Source organism: Ursus maritimus, unplaced genomic scaffold (genome assembly GCF_017311325.1).
Source record: "Ursus maritimus isolate PB19 unplaced genomic scaffold, ASM1731132v1 scaffold_21, whole genome shotgun sequence".
Taxonomy (NCBI): domain Eukaryota; kingdom Metazoa; phylum Chordata; class Mammalia; order Carnivora; family Ursidae; genus Ursus; species Ursus maritimus.
Genome location: NW_024424564.1, coordinates 18,120,093 through 18,136,498, shown reverse-complemented (window position 1 = coordinate 18,136,498; position 16,406 = coordinate 18,120,093). Strand labels below are relative to the sequence as shown.

Here is a 16,406-nt window from a genome sequence, read left to right as displayed (position 1 = left end):
TCCAGGATCACGACCCAAGCCGAAGGCAGTCACTTAACCAACTGAGCCACCCAGGCGCCCCAGAAGTTTAGAGTGGCTTACTGTAGGCTGCCTACATCTGAATTTCCGGTAGGCTGTGACCAAATTGTCTCTTTAGTGCTTTGTTGAATCAGTTATAAATGTTTACAAATATTCAAAAATATTTATTAAACCTAAATGATACCAGGAACTGTGCTGGGCATTAGGAATGAATACCAAGGTGAGAGAAGCAAATGCATTTCTTGCCCCTTTGGAGTATACATTCTCAACAGGGTAATTTCAGAATGTGTTAAGTGCAAGAAATAATGGTCATGAAGCAGTGAAACAGTAACCAAAGGGAGGCATCTCTACATGGAGAGATCATCTTGGAAGGCTTCCTTGAGGAGGTGCTGTTTGGAGATAAGACCAGCAAATAAAGACCTAGGAAAAGGGGTCCAGAAAACAAGAACCAATGCAAAAGCCTTGATGAAAGAGCTAGGTGTGTTCAAGGCTCAGACAAATGCTCTGGGTGGCAGGGGTGTGGAGATCAAGTTGGGGGGCGGGGAAAGTAGTTGAGGTGGATAAGGGCCAATCGTGAGAGGCCTAGTACTCCACAACAAGGTGTTTAATCTGATTTCTGATCTACTTCTCTGCTCAGATTTGCTTTGGAACATGCTATTCATTTCATGTTATGCTTACTTTTAAAAACTGTGCTTAAAATACAGAATTTTTCCTGACAGCAGTGAAGTAAAAATTTACCAGTAAACAAATGAACAACTGTCCTCAGCTTCTCATACGTGGCTACTTAAAGCAAAATGAATATAATAGCAAAAAGGTCAGTCAGGCACTGTGTTCATATAGACCGCTGGGTTCAGATATTAGCTCTGCCTCCTACTAGACACATAATCTTTTTTTTTTTTTTTTGTTAAGATTTTATTTATTTATTTGACAGAGAGAGAGACAGACAGCGAGAGAGGGAACACAAGCAGGGGGAGTGGGAGAGGAAGAAGCAGGCTCCTAGTGGAGAAGCCTGACGTGGGGCTCGATCCCGTAACGCCGGGATCACGCCCTGAGCCGAAGGCAGACGCTTAACCGCTGTGCCACCCAGGCGCCCCTACTAGACACATAATCTTGAACAAATTATTATCGTCTCTTTCCTCAGTCTTGGTTTTTTCATCTGTAAAATGGGGCTCAAACAGCACCTACTTAATAGGGTGACTGAGACCATCAGAGATTATGCTTTTTATAGCACTTTATCCTCAGTGTTTAACAGGGTCAGCTGTTCTAACCATTATCCCCTTTCACCATGTGTTTATTGTAACTCCCTCTCTTCACGGTGGGGGGAGGAGCACATCATGACTCACTCTGTGTCTCTCCCTTTTCCCAAAATATTGATAAGATGATCACCTGAAGAAACAACTCCAAGAAAAAATGAGAAACAGCAAATTTGAGGTAAGGGTTTTCTGTGTATGGGTTGTTTTTTTTTTTCTTTTTTGTTGTTGTTGTTGTTGTTTTACGGAAAATCAGTTATGGTCTTCTGTCAATATTCTGAAGGAAGAATAAAAAGATCTGCCATTCTGGTTACTATCAACTAAAATTCTGACCAAAAAAATGAAGGCTTTTCAAACTTCTGTCTTTACTGGATGTATGGAATATGCAGTAGTTATTTCAGGAACCAAGCACTTGTCAATTATCCACTCTCCTGCCTACTTCTCATCTTTTTAAAAAAATTAATCATGAACCCTAGAAAGTCTTTTGCTAAAAAACCCCAATGTAAAGGCACTTCCAATTTCTAATTTTGAACCCTGTAAACAAGAGTGAAGACAGTGAAAACAGTATCCTAGTTATGTGATTTGTTAGTTCAGATATAATTATCACTAATGAAAAATAATTAAGGAAATAAAGTAATATTGAATTACAAATAAATAATAAAATGAGTAATAAAAAGTACATTTTTGAACCCCCCTCAAAAAAATGTGCCCCAAATTCTGAATCATGGACATCAGTATTTTCAGCCTGATGAACATAGAAACTATATTTGATTTTTTAAATTTATATTTATCTTTATGAATTTTAGCCTTTCCTGGACATGAATTTTAGTTTCATTTTTATTTGGCTTCTATTTCTAAACTATCTTTAGTATTTACTATGCCTCCTTTAAACCTTATTATATTTCCATGAGATCAAACAAAATCATGTAACAAGCAATGAAATCCTGCCACGATGCCATCCTGTAAGGTACAAGCCCATGTCTTCCCTTAGGAGTCAGGCAGGACAAGTCACTGACTGCCTTTGGCTATGGACACTGTTTCACTTCTCCGTTTGGTTCATCACCAACAAGCCAACATATAGGATATTGCTCAGGCCTCCCAGAATTTATACATTTAAGTTTTTGTTTTTTCCTTTTTAGCATCTTTTGAAGAGTCTGGGTGATAACACCTTACAATTTACACATGCAAGTTACTCTCACAGTGCCATAGTTCTAATTTGCCATATGATTTACAAGTTCATTTAATTATATCTCTCTGTTTCTTCTTGGCTACTAATATTTGTTTTACTTGATGATTATTTTCAGAATTCATTTCCCTTCCCCCAAACCTGCCAAATGTGATATACAGTGTTTTCTTGAATTTCAAGGAGTTCCTACTTGCCCTTTTAGTCCTCACTTGTCCTTTCTAAGAAGAAAGCAAGTTACACATTTGAGCCACTCATTTTACATTATGAAGAGCAGCTATGACAGAATTGTTAAAATTCTGAGGTTGTAGAAGAGATGTGATTTATTAACCATTTCATCAATATCAGCATGCTGTGTCTCTGTTCCTCTTTTTCATCTTCTTCTTCTATATTTTAGGGCAATTCAAGGCCAGCCAGGAAGAACTGTATAGTTGTGTAATGAAATCTGAACTGACCCAGGAATATGTATATCATTGGTTTCCAAGCGTCATCTGGTGGCTGCGCTTTGCAATTACCACAGATCTTCATGTAAATCTAAACTAAATCTTCTATACCTAAAATGATTCACTGCCATAGAAGCAGTTACACTTTATAACTGAAGAGTTTGTCACATACTAAGACAACATTATGTCAGACGATTCTATTTGCAATGAAATAAAACTATACCCCTGTCCCATCCTCAGTACCCTGAACACGATAACAAAACCCAGTGAGTTCTTTTTGTTTGTTGCAAATGTAATAGAACTGTGCCCTGGGTGACGACATAGCATTATGTTCTCTCCAGGCAACATCATGCAAGGTCATCTGGTCAAATTCACAGAGAAGTCCCCATGCACTCCTAAATGGGCTTCATACACTTAAAACACCATAAAATTGCACGGGATTACTAGTACTATATTCATAAATGCTAATGATCACCACTGAGAACATTATTTCTTTATTGTATTTGTAATCATTAAGGAAGTACTTCTCAGGCACAAGTAATTTTTTAAAATGATAAGAAAACCATTATCTCTTCAGTCTTTCACTCTTTCACAGAGAATGTTCTTTTAAAGTAGGAACAAAGTAGAGGAAATTTTTAAAAGAAGAATGGGGCTATTTCCGAGAATTAAGAGTGCTAACATTTTTAGGGGCACCTGGGTGGCACAGCGGTTAAGCGTCTGCCTTCGGCTCAGGGCGAGATCCCAGCGTTATGGGATCGAGCCCCACATCAGGCTCCTCTGCTGTGAGACTGCTTCTTCCCCTCCCACTCCCCCTGCTTGTGTTCCCTCTCTCACTGGCTGTCTCTATCTCTGTTGAAAAAATAAAATCTTTAAAAAAAAAAAAAAAGAGTGCTAACATTTTTAGGATGGTAAGGTGAGAACAGTGGTGGGCGAGATTCTCCAAATTCCAGCCCCCTCCCCACTCACTAAGTCATAGGCATGATTTGATTCAGGCACATGTGTGCACAAAATTACCTGAGGTAACAGACTCTGTGATGTTCAGATTGTTGAGAGAAAGTCCTAACGACTGCCGTGAAGAGGAGGAGGACGTGCTGCTGGAGGACTCCGACGGTGGACGAGCAGGCTTGGCGGTGTTTCCAGTTTCTGCCTTCAGCCGGTCATTTTCCGCCTTCAGTATTTCAATTTCATTCTGTTGTGAGGACGGGAAACATGAAAAAAAAAATGCAGCTAGTTTGAGTGAGAAAATGGTACCAACGCTTTTACCAGAGTTGATTATTTGGTTTATGAAATAAAACATGTGGTGATATGTTAAGTAAACAAATATAAATTATGAAAACAGGATTTCCTCCACAGAAGGAAAGTTAACCTATTCTCTAACATGCATATATTCATGTATTCACATATGTAGATGCCCTTACCATTAGAATTTAAGTATTTTTTGAACGTACCATATATTTGAGGAGTCTTCTAGGACCTGGTACCATTTGAATCAAAAATAATATTTAAAGTGTTCATAACATTTCTCATTTTATTTTTTAAAAGATTTTATTTATTTATTCGACAGAGAGAATGTGCACAAGCAGGGGGAGCAGCAGAGGGAGAAGCAGGCTCCCCGCTGAGTAGAGAGTCCGACGTGGGACTCAATCCCAGGACCATGAGATCATGACCTGAGCTGAAGGCAGATACTTAACCTACTGAGCTACCCAGGCATCCCAAAATTCCTCATTTTAAATGTACTGTTAAAATTTTACAGGTAAATAATGCCATTTGTAATACTCTGAACTCATGGAGAGTTGAAAACCAGAATCAAACAGAAACAATATAAATAAGGTGATTTAAAATTACTTCAAAACCCCAGCTAATATCTGAAAAAGTTTCTGTTCCTTCAAAATGGGGGCACTAGGCTCATAAAAACCACAAAAACCTTTTGGTGAATATACACAGTGGCAGATAAATCTGCTCAGCAATGAGCTTTTCTTATTTCAGTCCTCTGCGATACCCAGTGATTACCAGTTTACAATAATAAAACAAAAACTTAGTCTGAGCACAGACTGGCTCTGAAATTAGCCTTCAGATGCTTCCCCAAAATACAAAAGCTTTACTTTTACAGATGGCATTCTACATCACTTTTACTTTCATATTTAGAAAGCTTGTGTTACATTTCTGTAGTTTCCTCGTTACTTTTTTTTTCCTCTCAATAGAAAATAGGTAAAGGCAATGGAAAGTCACATTTCAAAAGAAGGGAAAAAAGCCAACATAAAGGTAAATCATGGGAAAGTGAAGACGCGAGGCTTATAGTAGTTTCTTGACAAACTCAGCTCTCAAGTGAATCCAGTCATTGGTACAAGTGTCTTGAATGGCCCTTGAGAGCAACTGGCCAGTCGGTACTCTCACTTCCAACCCTGGCTTTGACAAATGCTCCATTCAGCATTAGGAAATGAGGTGCAAAGACTGAATAAACAGAGTGCGTTTCCACGGTGAGTTTAAAAGGGAGATTTGTTTTTATGATAACCAAGAGTGGCAAAAAAATAGTATTTTGCATCGCTCCTCTTTGCTCCTGGCAGGTCGGCACTGACCTGCATCCGGTTCATAGCTTCCCGGATCTGGTCAAGATGATGAGCAGAGCTGAGGGCCTCCAGTCGAATATCTGTTAATTTTAATTCCTTTTCTCTGAGCTCGCTCTTCAGCTGCAGAATTATCTCTGCCTCAGCCTCTGTGCATTCACAGATCCTGAAGAAGGAAACAAACAAAAAATCAGTGGTGGTGGTGGTGGGGGGAAGCCAGAGGATCAGGAAAAGCAGTGTTGCTTTTAAGGCTCAACTGCACTATTATCCAGCAGCTACAGAGGTTCTCAGCTGCCACAAAACCTAAAGAGAAGGAGAAAGAGTTTTACAAACAGTAATATATTCATGGGTTCAAAACTGAAAACAGGAGCTGTCTTTTTCCTTTAATCCTTTCCTCCTATTTTTCTGAAGTTTAAAAACGATCCGTTATTCTGAATACCAAGTAATCTTCCAAATATCCTCATGGCTGATATTCATGGGGCTGCATAGCATTACACCATCTCATTCTACCATTTTTCAAGGGACTTAAATCTCCACTTGCAGCTTATGAAATATTCCTTTCTTTTAAAGCAGTTATGACATTCTTAAACCACTGGTTTGTTTTTTTGCAAAACTGTGCAAAGTATAACAGTATTTGCCACAACACTGTCTTCAAGTTACCATGAAAATCCAATATAAATATTGTAGAAAATAAATCAGGGAGATTAGTTTGGGACATTTAAATAATGGATGAGTGTTATATAATCCTCCCGGTAGGCTCAGCTGATTTAGGACATCAACGCTAATGAAGCTGAATCACAGGTCTCACCCGTGCAAGAGGGCCCAGTCCAGGGCTGCTGGAAGGTCATATACATTACGTCCCTATTGTTTTGTTGTTATTGTTATTTTGTGGGCAGTTTTGCAGGAAACACGGTGCAAGAACTTGTTTTTTTATTAACTAGTACCTTTTCCATTTAAAATGTGAGGACTATGTTATTGGTTACAAAATGACAGTGCTAGGTTGCTCCTTTCTATGTAAGCGGTGAAATTATCTGGGATATACAAGTGTCTTAAATGGTCCTATTCGTGGCTCTGTCCTCCATGACAGTTCTATGCTAGTCATTGTCATGGGCATACGAGGAAATTTGATTTCAATAGTATATAAAACGGAGAATCACCTCATCAGAGCACATGCTCTACATTCTCAAGGTTCCATTCATTCTTGTAACATCAAATGGTGAGCCACTATAAAAACGCTATGCTCGGCTATCTCACGGAATTAAGGCAAAAGGATTACAGCTTGGTTTTAGGAAAATAAGCTGGACTTCAAAACCAGAAAGACAGAGGAGGTTTTGTTGTTGAAATGCATGCGAGTGAGTTTAGAAAGAGCAAAGGCAAACGCTGCTGAGGTTAGAACCGGAATCTTGGCAAGTTGCATGCATCACACGCCATTTTACCGGGATCTATGCTTGTAGATCACAGGGCCATTTTGCCGTTTCTTTGGTGGCCAGACAAGGGGTGACCTGCATTGAATGCACAGTGAGACAGAGACATGGACAAATGCCAGGAAAAGAAGTGAGACTGATGACTCAGAAGAGTGGAAAGTGAGATCACAAAGCACTTAAATTCTAATATGTGGAAAAGGAAGGAGAAACCAGGCTGTCCACAGTTATAAGGAAGATCTGAAAACGACCAGCACAGATGGTGTTGCTGCTGTGAAGGCACAGCCCGACTGCATTTATAACACAAACAGGCTTGGCCTGAAGTTGTTTTTTTAAAAAGACGTCAGCATCCTGCGGAGGGAGTGACTTACGCTGAGGCCGACTGTGAGGGCTTCATGGACGTGGACCCGCAGTCGCCTGCATTATGGGGCACTTTCGGTGATGCTGGGAGGGATGAGTCAGTAAGCTCTTCAATGTCCGAATGTGAGGAAGGAGGCTTGGTGGACTTTTTCTTCCCAAAGGCTTGTTTGAATGAGCTTCTCAGCTGAAAAGAGGACAGAAATTACCTTTCTTGTCTATTTGCACTTGGAGAATTTGGCTTTGGGGCGTTAGTTTGCAGGTGCCATCCTAGCCACTGCCTGGGGTCAGTATGTACAAGCAGAGTATTAACAGGTGCAGCACGGTATCTCTAGAAAAAAATGATACCGCGTTTTGTGTTTTGTTTTATTCTTATATTAATCCAGCGCAGCGCAAACACGGGAGGCTTTGAAATAGTGCAGGGTCAAGGGCATGGCTGTCAGAGCACTCATTTAAAACTAAGTACCTTGAAGGGATCTCCACTCCCAATGCTTCTCTCTTCAAGGCAATTTGTTTTAAATGGCCACTTTAGCGCTACAATCAAGTCATGTCCTGCTGACAGTATAAACTTAAAAAGCAAAATGAAATCAAATTCACCTAACACTTCATTAATTGTGATTTTCTATTCAAATTTTCAATTCCCGTACTATTCAAAACCAGAATTGGTATCCCCTACGGCTCTATTCAGAAAGTGGTTTTTACCTCTTCTCTTTCAAATTTGAGATTAAAATGAAAAGACACAAAGAAAAGACATACAAGGTAATCCGTTTTTAAAAGGTATAAAAAGCCTACTGCCAAAATGAATAGCATTCATGCCAAGGTAGGGTATTTTTTATAGATGCATGCCAAATTGTCCACGGTTTATATTCACCTCACTTCCTCTAGAGTTCACCTTGCAGAAACATGAAAGAGTGTGGAATTACAAATCAAGGGAATGAAGGCTGATCAGTATTTTAAAATATTACCTGTATAAACATTTTTTTTAAAACAAAAAAGATATTTCTTTCATTATTTATAGTAGGCACTCCAGCAAAACCCTCTGATAGATATGTTTTGGATTTCATCAATAGTTGTCCTTATTTTAAAAACTACCTTTAGTTCATGGTATTAAAAGAAATCCTTTACTGCACGGTTTTTCAACATTTTGCTGTGATAGCATCTTCCCCTCCATTTTTTAGCAATTGCTTAATATCATCATAAATTCTATCTCTAGCAAATGTAAAGCACTATTCTGGGAAAGTGCATTTCTGTGTTTCTGCTATATTGTCCTGTAAAAAAAATAGAAGCAGACACTAATGTAGTTCATTTCTGAGGAGGTGAAGCTTTATTCACACTGTGCCCTGCTCGACGTGAGATGTGCGGAAGCTTTCAAGGTTTCTTGTTTCCCTTCTTTACAATTCTTCTCCTCTTTCTTCAACCCCACCATTGGTATCACCACCACACCACCATCTTTTCTTCTTCCTCATCTCCACAGTGAACCCCTGCCCTGTCATTTATTAACAGATGTCATCTTATTTTTCCTTACAACAACTTTATAAAGTCAGTATTAATTATCCTGGTTTTGTAGATGAGAGAAAGTAGGCCTCCTCAAAAGGTGAAGTAACCTGCCTATGGTCCAAGTAGTAAGTGGCAGAGTTGGGATTCAAACCCAAGACTAGTCCTGACTAAAACATGCTCCTCAGCACCATGGCCCCCTAATTTTGGTGGCGAGGACAGCATTCCAGGGGCCAGTCACTTGAAGGAGACTCTTTGTAAACTGCTACAGATTTCTAAAGCTCAAAAGAAAAAAAAAAAAAAAAACCTGACTCATGGTGCACTAATAAGCTTTCGAATGAGATGAATAACCAGGGCTTACCCAGTTTTTCTTTTTCTTTTTCTTGGAGTCAGCATCATTACCACTACCAATGCTGGAATGGCTTGTGGCACTGTTGATACTAGAAACACTTTCAGAGGAATGCTGTCTTCTGATGCGGAGATCTAGCAACAGACAGAGAGCATCACATTAGCTCCTAAAGACTTTCACTGTGAACAAATAAGGCCTCTAGGCTTTCTGAGAGGAAGGCTGCTAATAAAAGTCAACACGGCTTCGTACAGATCAGTTCAGTGCGGTTTTGGTTTTTATAAGTTGAATAAAGTACCACTTTATTTGCTTTAATTAACTGGGTCATCGGCATTCAGATTCATTGGGTATCTCATACAAGTCTGTAGCTCTGGCGGTTTAATGAGTTCTGAGTTTTATCCAAAAATGAAATGCTATGCTAGTGATTTCTACTGAATACCTGGATCAAGCAGATCTTCCAAAGAGATTTATTCCAAATGATTACTTCTATGGAGTAAATGGAAACTCATAATAGCATGAGAATTAATTGTGTCTTTTTAATATTAGTGCTTTGAATAAAGCTACCGAAGCCAAACATATTAATTTTCCATTTCATAGACTCATACCACGATAGAGCCAAAGCAAACCTTGGAAGTCATTTAAGCAATGCAATTCACAGAGGACGAAATGGAAGTGCAAAGAAGTAACTTGACCAAGGTCAAAGAGCCAGTGAGGGAAGGTGCTCAAGAGAGAAACTACATAGACTGCATGTGTAAACTAAACAGAAAACATATTTACGACAGTGCGATTCTTCCATCAGAATCCCGCCCATGACTTGTAATAGTAATGATGGTAATAATAATAACAACATGTAATCACAAAGCTAGCTTTTATCATGTGTTTATTCTACTTTGGGATATCTAATTTCATTCTTTTTTTTCTTTTAAGGGTTTTATTTACGTATTTGAGAGAGAGAGAGAGAGCAAGCAGGGGGAGAAGCAGAGGGTGAGGGAGAAGGAGACTCCCTGCTGAGCAGGGAGCACGATCAGTGGGGCTCCATCCCAGGACCCTGAGATCATGACCTGAGCTGAAGGCAGATGCTTAACCGACTGAGCCCCCCAGGCGCCCCTTATCTAATTTCATTCTTAAAGCAAAGTATTGAAGTAAGTTTAATTACTAAAAGTGATTTCATCAGTCACATAGCTGAAACACAGAAGAGCCAATCTGACACCTAGACACGGTCTAACGTCTACTGTGCTAACTGCCATGTGATATGGGCTTGCCATACTTCTCAAAAGCATGTAGTGCTTCTTTAATCACACAAGATAATTTTAAAAAAGCAACATTTACTATTTAATCGTGTTTTGAAGATACCCACTTACTACATACAATCAGCCTATAAGATTTATTTACAGTTGTTGAAATTGAAATTTTATCTACTTACAATGAACTGATATTAAGTGTTAGTGGACACACTGAGAAATTATAAAATTGTTTTTAAGATCAAATCTGCTTTAAGGCCAAACTTATTACTATATTTAATTGGCATCAATTAAGATGTATCAAGCAAAAAATCTCAGTGGAACTTCTAAGATGTCAGAAATTACTACATAGCTTTCAAAAAGGTTCCATAGAAACAACAGTATAAACAGTTGTATAAACAGTTGTATAAACAGTATAAACAACAGTATAAAATCCAGTTGACTGATTTATTGAACATTGCAACACCCCATGACAACGAAACTATAACTGTTACTTTCAAATACAATAAGTGAGTATATGTGTGGGTATGTAATACATGTATACATATCTCTAACCTTATAGTCATATACATATATATCAGTAAGTACCTTAATTTTTCCATTAGGATAATAAGTATGCTGACAAATTTTATAGGAAGGAGAAAATAAAACTATTTTTCAGAATCCACAGATTTTGGCCTCTTAAAAGTAAAAGTACTTTAAAAAATAATGATGAGAATATTTACTGTATTTACATGTCCAAAATATTACCAATGTCAAAACTTAAGGCATTGATGTGTGCTATTTTGATTGAACAATAAAGGAGCATAGTATCCCTTAGTCAATGAATATGGAAGTTATATGAATAAAGAAAAGAAGAATATGTTGGTATATACTTGTGTTTTAATTTCTGCTGCAATTGGCTATAAACTTTTGTGATCAAGACATATTATTTGTTAGGTTTTTTCCCTAGTAACTGACTTTCACAGAAAAAGCTATTGCACTAGGTGTTAAAGTACTCCAGAGTTTTTATTATATCCAGAAATAATAAATTGCATTTGACTTTGATTAACCCTCAAAATTAAGAAGATGGGTAAATTCTTATAATCATAAGTCAAAAGTTGTCCTTAGAGGTATTATGTACCTTCAATTATGATAGCATTTACCAATAAAAATTAGCAAAGGAATGATTCCAATAATATCATGGAATGAAAGGAATGCATTTACCCATCTCTGACAATTCCTTTCTAGTGCTTGTAAGTATTTGATTCAGTACATGTGGCATCATAGAGCTTAGTAAAGAATGGTTGACCAAATGGATATCAACAATGCGAGTGAATGGAGAAGCTTATTTTAGAAGTCTGTATTTCAGTTAGGAGTTTGTTCATCCATCCGTTTCCTCTTCCTACCCTTCATACCAGCACTGCCCCAATTCAAGCTATCACGACCACTTACCTGCTTGACAGCAAGAATGGCTGTCCAACTTACCTTCAAACCATTCAATAGACAGTAGCTAGAGAATTCTCTTTAAAAGGAAAACATAATCACTGCCTTACCTAAGACTCTTCAATAGATTCCCATTTTAATAAGAAAGAAAACATTTCAACTCTTAAATAGGGCCAAAAGTCCCGCAGTAATCTGGTCAGTTACCCTCTAACCTGGTTCTACGTGTTGTACCTTTGCTCACTGGATCAGTTCCACAACGGCACTAGTCCATTTTCTATCTCAAGACTCTTCAAGAATATTCCTCTCTCAACATTTACCAGATGAGTTGATCATTATTCCTTGGAGTTCCCCTTAAATGTTGCTATCTGGGAAAGGCCTTTCCTGACTATGAACCTCTAGGAGGTTCCCTGGCAGCCTTGCTTTCTATGGCACCTATTCTTGTCCATTTTATAACTTATAACTCTTTTGGCATACATATTCAGCTACGCCAGCGATCACACAATTGTTTATTTTCTGCTCTCCCACAAGACTAAAAGCTTAATGGAAACAAAGATTCTATCTGTTTTGTTTACCATTGTATACCCAGGACCCTGTAGAGACTATGGCAAGTGGTGGGTGATCAATAAACACTTGTGAGTAATATTATTCTTATTCATTTGATGTAACTATATTTGCCTAACATTCCTAAAAATGTATTCACTGTTGATAGCAACTGACTACATCATCTGTTGAACTGTATTTGGCACATCTCAAGGAAAAACTATTCTGTTTATACACAGAGGTAGTGACTTAATAGTACATTTTGAAAAAGAAAAGTAAAATTTTCCATTACTTTACTTTTCATATATATTTATATACATATCTCTATATAGAGTTATACAGAGATATATTTACATTTCTGTGGCAGTGGAGTGTGAGCCCCTGAGTACAGAGGACTTTTTTTGAAATCTGTATTTCAAGATCTAATAGAGTGGCTAGTATATATCATGTGTTCAAATAACATTTGTGCATGAATAAATAAATTTATTATATTATAGACTATTATTTATTGGGCTTTGTTAATAAATGTGATGCACAAATAGAAAATATAAAGCTACATTAATTAATTATGTGAATTTGTCATAGTTTGACCTGTCTATAAAAGTGTTGCCTCACTCCAAATGTATATTGTAAGATTACATGTTCCAAAGTTACCTAAGATAAATATGTAAAAGTCTCAAAAGCCAAATCTCAATATGATTTCAGACTATACATTTATAGCTTATACAATCACCTTAATAACCCACAGAAAGATGCATAATTAGTCCAACAGACTTTATTTTCTCCATGTTATGTCAATGGTCAAGATAGTAAAAATCAGTTTGTGTTCACTGAATTTAATATTAAGTTTTAATATTACAGACCTAATCTAAATATCCTATATACACTTATTTTCTTTGTCAGTTTGAAATCTTGTAAAAATATGTTTTAATCCTTCCTGACCAATTTGAATATTAACTGTTATCATTTTGCTCATTTTATGTAACCCTCCCACATTTCTGAGCGGAGGAGTTCCTTTTTTTTTTTTTTCAATTCCAGTAGGTCTATGAGGCTACCTGTTGCCTACAATAAAAGGAATCCTTCCAGAAAGTTTTACTTCAGTGACTTGTACTGTGTTAAAGAAAGGATTAAGTCTTTTAAAATCCCTTCTGGACCTATTTACAACATGAAGATTTAGAACATAAGCTGCTTTATTATAGCTCTAAGATAAGCTTTAAATATGCAGTAATTTTCCATGTGGCATATAAATCAACTCCCCCACATGGAAAGTTGCTAAATTCTTAACAGAAGTAGCCCCTAGAGAACTAGTTTTTCCTTCAAGTATATCTCACTTTATATAATTTGTTTCCTCAAATTTAAATTCAAGTATTTAAAAAATTACATTTTTAAAATTAAAATTCAAATGAGCCCCCTTTGTGTATAAGGCACCATCATAGCCACTTGGACTGAAAAAACAAACCAACCTACCATTGATCAGAAAAGGCAGATCTTACATAAATTAAGGCACCAAAGTATACTACACATTTGGATAGAAGAACAGTTATTTCCAGAAAGATATCACAAGGGGACCTCATCCAGCTTAAGGGTCAAGGAGGCATATTTAGGCCAACTCTTAGAAGGTCTCAAAAAGTTTTTATGCTGAACAAACAAGGCAGAAAATTTTAAGTAGATACAACCAGAACACATAAAGAACTTTCAGAGAATTAGATGAAGCTCAGGGCAGCTGAAATATACAATGTGACAAAAAAGTAAAGCATAAGGTCTAGAGCAGTGTCTAGCTAATAACTGGCAGTTAATAATTATTTGCCGAATGAACAAAGCTGGTGAAGAGAGATTGTGTCATGTTAAGAAGTTTGTATTTCATCCTAAAGGAAATGGGATACCTGTATATATAGGTTGTTGACGATTGCTTTGGTTTCAGTGCGAAGAACGATATAAAGTGGTACAAGATGAAAGGCAGGTAGGATTGGGGAATTTGTGGTCATAGTTCATGGGAGAGATGAGGGATGGTGATAGCAGGATGAGAGAAAAGGGAACAGATCCAAGAGATATTTAATAAGTGGAATCAACAGAACTTGATGGTTTAATGAATGAGGAGGGGAAGATTTATGAATGACACCGAGATTTATGGCTATATGGAAGGATGCTGGTGCCATTTACTGAGGCAAGGAACACTGCAAGCAAAGCAGGTCTACGAGGGAAGACGACAAGTTCAAATTTGGAGATGTTGAATTTAGCATGACAGACATCCAAAGATAACCAAATGGAGCTTTCTCTGGGGCAGCTAGATTTATAGATCTGTAACTCAAGAGATAAGCCGGGCCTGGAGAGAGATATATTTGACAGTTACCAACACATATATGATAATTATAGCTAGAGGATGAGTTTGTACAGACTTTTAGATAGGATGAAGAGAATCACAATGCACCAAATCATAAAGGAAGAGAGTGGAGGACTGGGTTCTAAGAAATACCAACATTTAACAGATGGATGCAAATGAGTGAACCTGCAAAAGAAACTTGGAAAGAGATTTCAAAGGAGCAGGAGAAAAACTAAGACTGCGAATGTTACAAACATCAGAAGACATGAATGTGTCAGGCAATGGAATGGACATCAGTATCAAATGCTATTGACGTTTCAGTTAACATAATCTAAGTGAAATAAGTCAGGCAGAGAAAGACAATGATATGGTTTCACGTATTTGTGGGACATAAGGAATAGTAGGGAGGACATTAGGAGAAGAAAGGGAAAAATGAAAGGTAGGAAAACAGAAGGGGAGACGAACCATGAGAGACTATGGACACTGGGAAACAAACTGAAGGCTTCAGAGGGGAGGGAGGTGGGGGATGGGATAGGCCGGTGATGGGTAGTAAGGAGGGCACGTATTGCATGGAGCACTGGGTGTTATACGCAAACAATGAATCATGGAACACTACATCAAAAACTAAGGATGTACTGTATGGTGACTAACATGACATAATAATAATTTAAAAAATGCTATTGACACGTCAAACACAATAAGAATTTTAAATGTTGTACTCGATTTCGTGTCCTGTAAGTCATTATGGATCCTGAAGAGAACAGTTTTGGTTTGATGGTAAGAGAAGCCATACTCCAGAGATCCGGAGCGTGACTGGCTGCTGGAGACATTAAAAGAGTCCATCAAATGTTCCCAGGATTCACCTGGAAATGGAAAAGTACATGATAGGGCATCCAGGATTTAGATAAGCATTTTTTTTTAGCTGGTGAAGAGTTGAGCATATTGAATGCTGTTGAGATAGTTAGGACATGAATAAGCAGAACCTATGCAAAGGAAAAAAATGACATGATGTGAGTACTAAGCATTTCTTCAGAGGGAAACTAAGGAGGATGTGGTGGCAAATAAGATCATTTTATTATTGTTTAGAACTGATGAAGCATAGTAATAATTAACAGCAGACTTTTAGTCCTTTTTCTTACTGTTTTTAACATTTCTGTAAGAAGTGTACCTTTTTACTGCCTCCACCCAGAATGAACTGTTCCCCATACCTGTTACTTGATATTTTACCATATCAATTATTTTATTTTTGTTTACAGAGCTAGATTTTCATACTCCTTACAGGGTGTGTTTTGCTGGAAGTCAGGTATGAGTGTATTAAGCAACCTCCCCATCCCCACTTTCACCAACTCAAACGGAGAAGAATGTGTGTACGACTATAGAAGCAAATTCCTTAAGGTTGATTAAAAAATTATTGATAAGGAAAGCTACTGTTCTTAAATTCTGGGATTCTGACTGCATTAATACCAACTTATTCATTATAAAAGGTAGTGCCACTGAGCAAAAGCAGCTTCACTCTAAAATAAAATAAAATAAAATAAAATAAAATAACTTATCATATTGGATGAAAAATGGCAATATTTCTAAATATACCTTTGGGAGGGTGGTCTGGACCATTCAGCGCTCCCTGAATAGCAGCCTGGGCAGCAGAGTTCTGGGCCTTCAGCATTTCAATGGTTTCTCTTAGTTCTATAAGTTCAGACTCCTGTGAAACAAATAGAATTGAGAAGTTTTAATACCTAGAGAGAAAAGTAAAATGTCCTTGTTCATAATTCACAATCACACGGGTTTCATTTTATGTAGTGCA

The 16,406-nt window shown here is 37.5% G+C and overlaps 1 protein-coding gene across 2 annotated transcripts in view; it reads right to left on the bottom strand.

Annotated features, from left to right (window-relative positions):
* NAV3 (neuron navigator 3) overlaps positions 1-16,406 on the bottom strand; it is a 340,442-nt gene that overhangs the window by 30,613 nt on the left and 293,423 nt on the right. The window contains exons 24-30 of one of the 2 annotated variants that reach the window (XM_008684333.2): positions 16,193-16,304; positions 9,092-9,213; positions 8,108-8,128; positions 7,251-7,423; positions 6,895-6,960; positions 5,471-5,624; positions 3,909-4,083 (exon numbers count right to left, since the gene is read on the bottom strand). In XM_008684333.2, coding sequence (XP_008682555.2) covers positions 3,909-4,083; positions 5,471-5,624; positions 6,895-6,960; positions 7,251-7,423; positions 8,108-8,128; positions 9,092-9,213; positions 16,193-16,304 — 823 coding nt within the window. The remainder of the gene's footprint in view (positions 1-3,908; positions 4,084-5,470; positions 5,625-6,894; positions 6,961-7,250; positions 7,424-8,107; positions 8,129-9,091; positions 9,214-16,192; positions 16,305-16,406) is intronic. The other variant, XM_008684334.2, reaches the window with a different exon arrangement.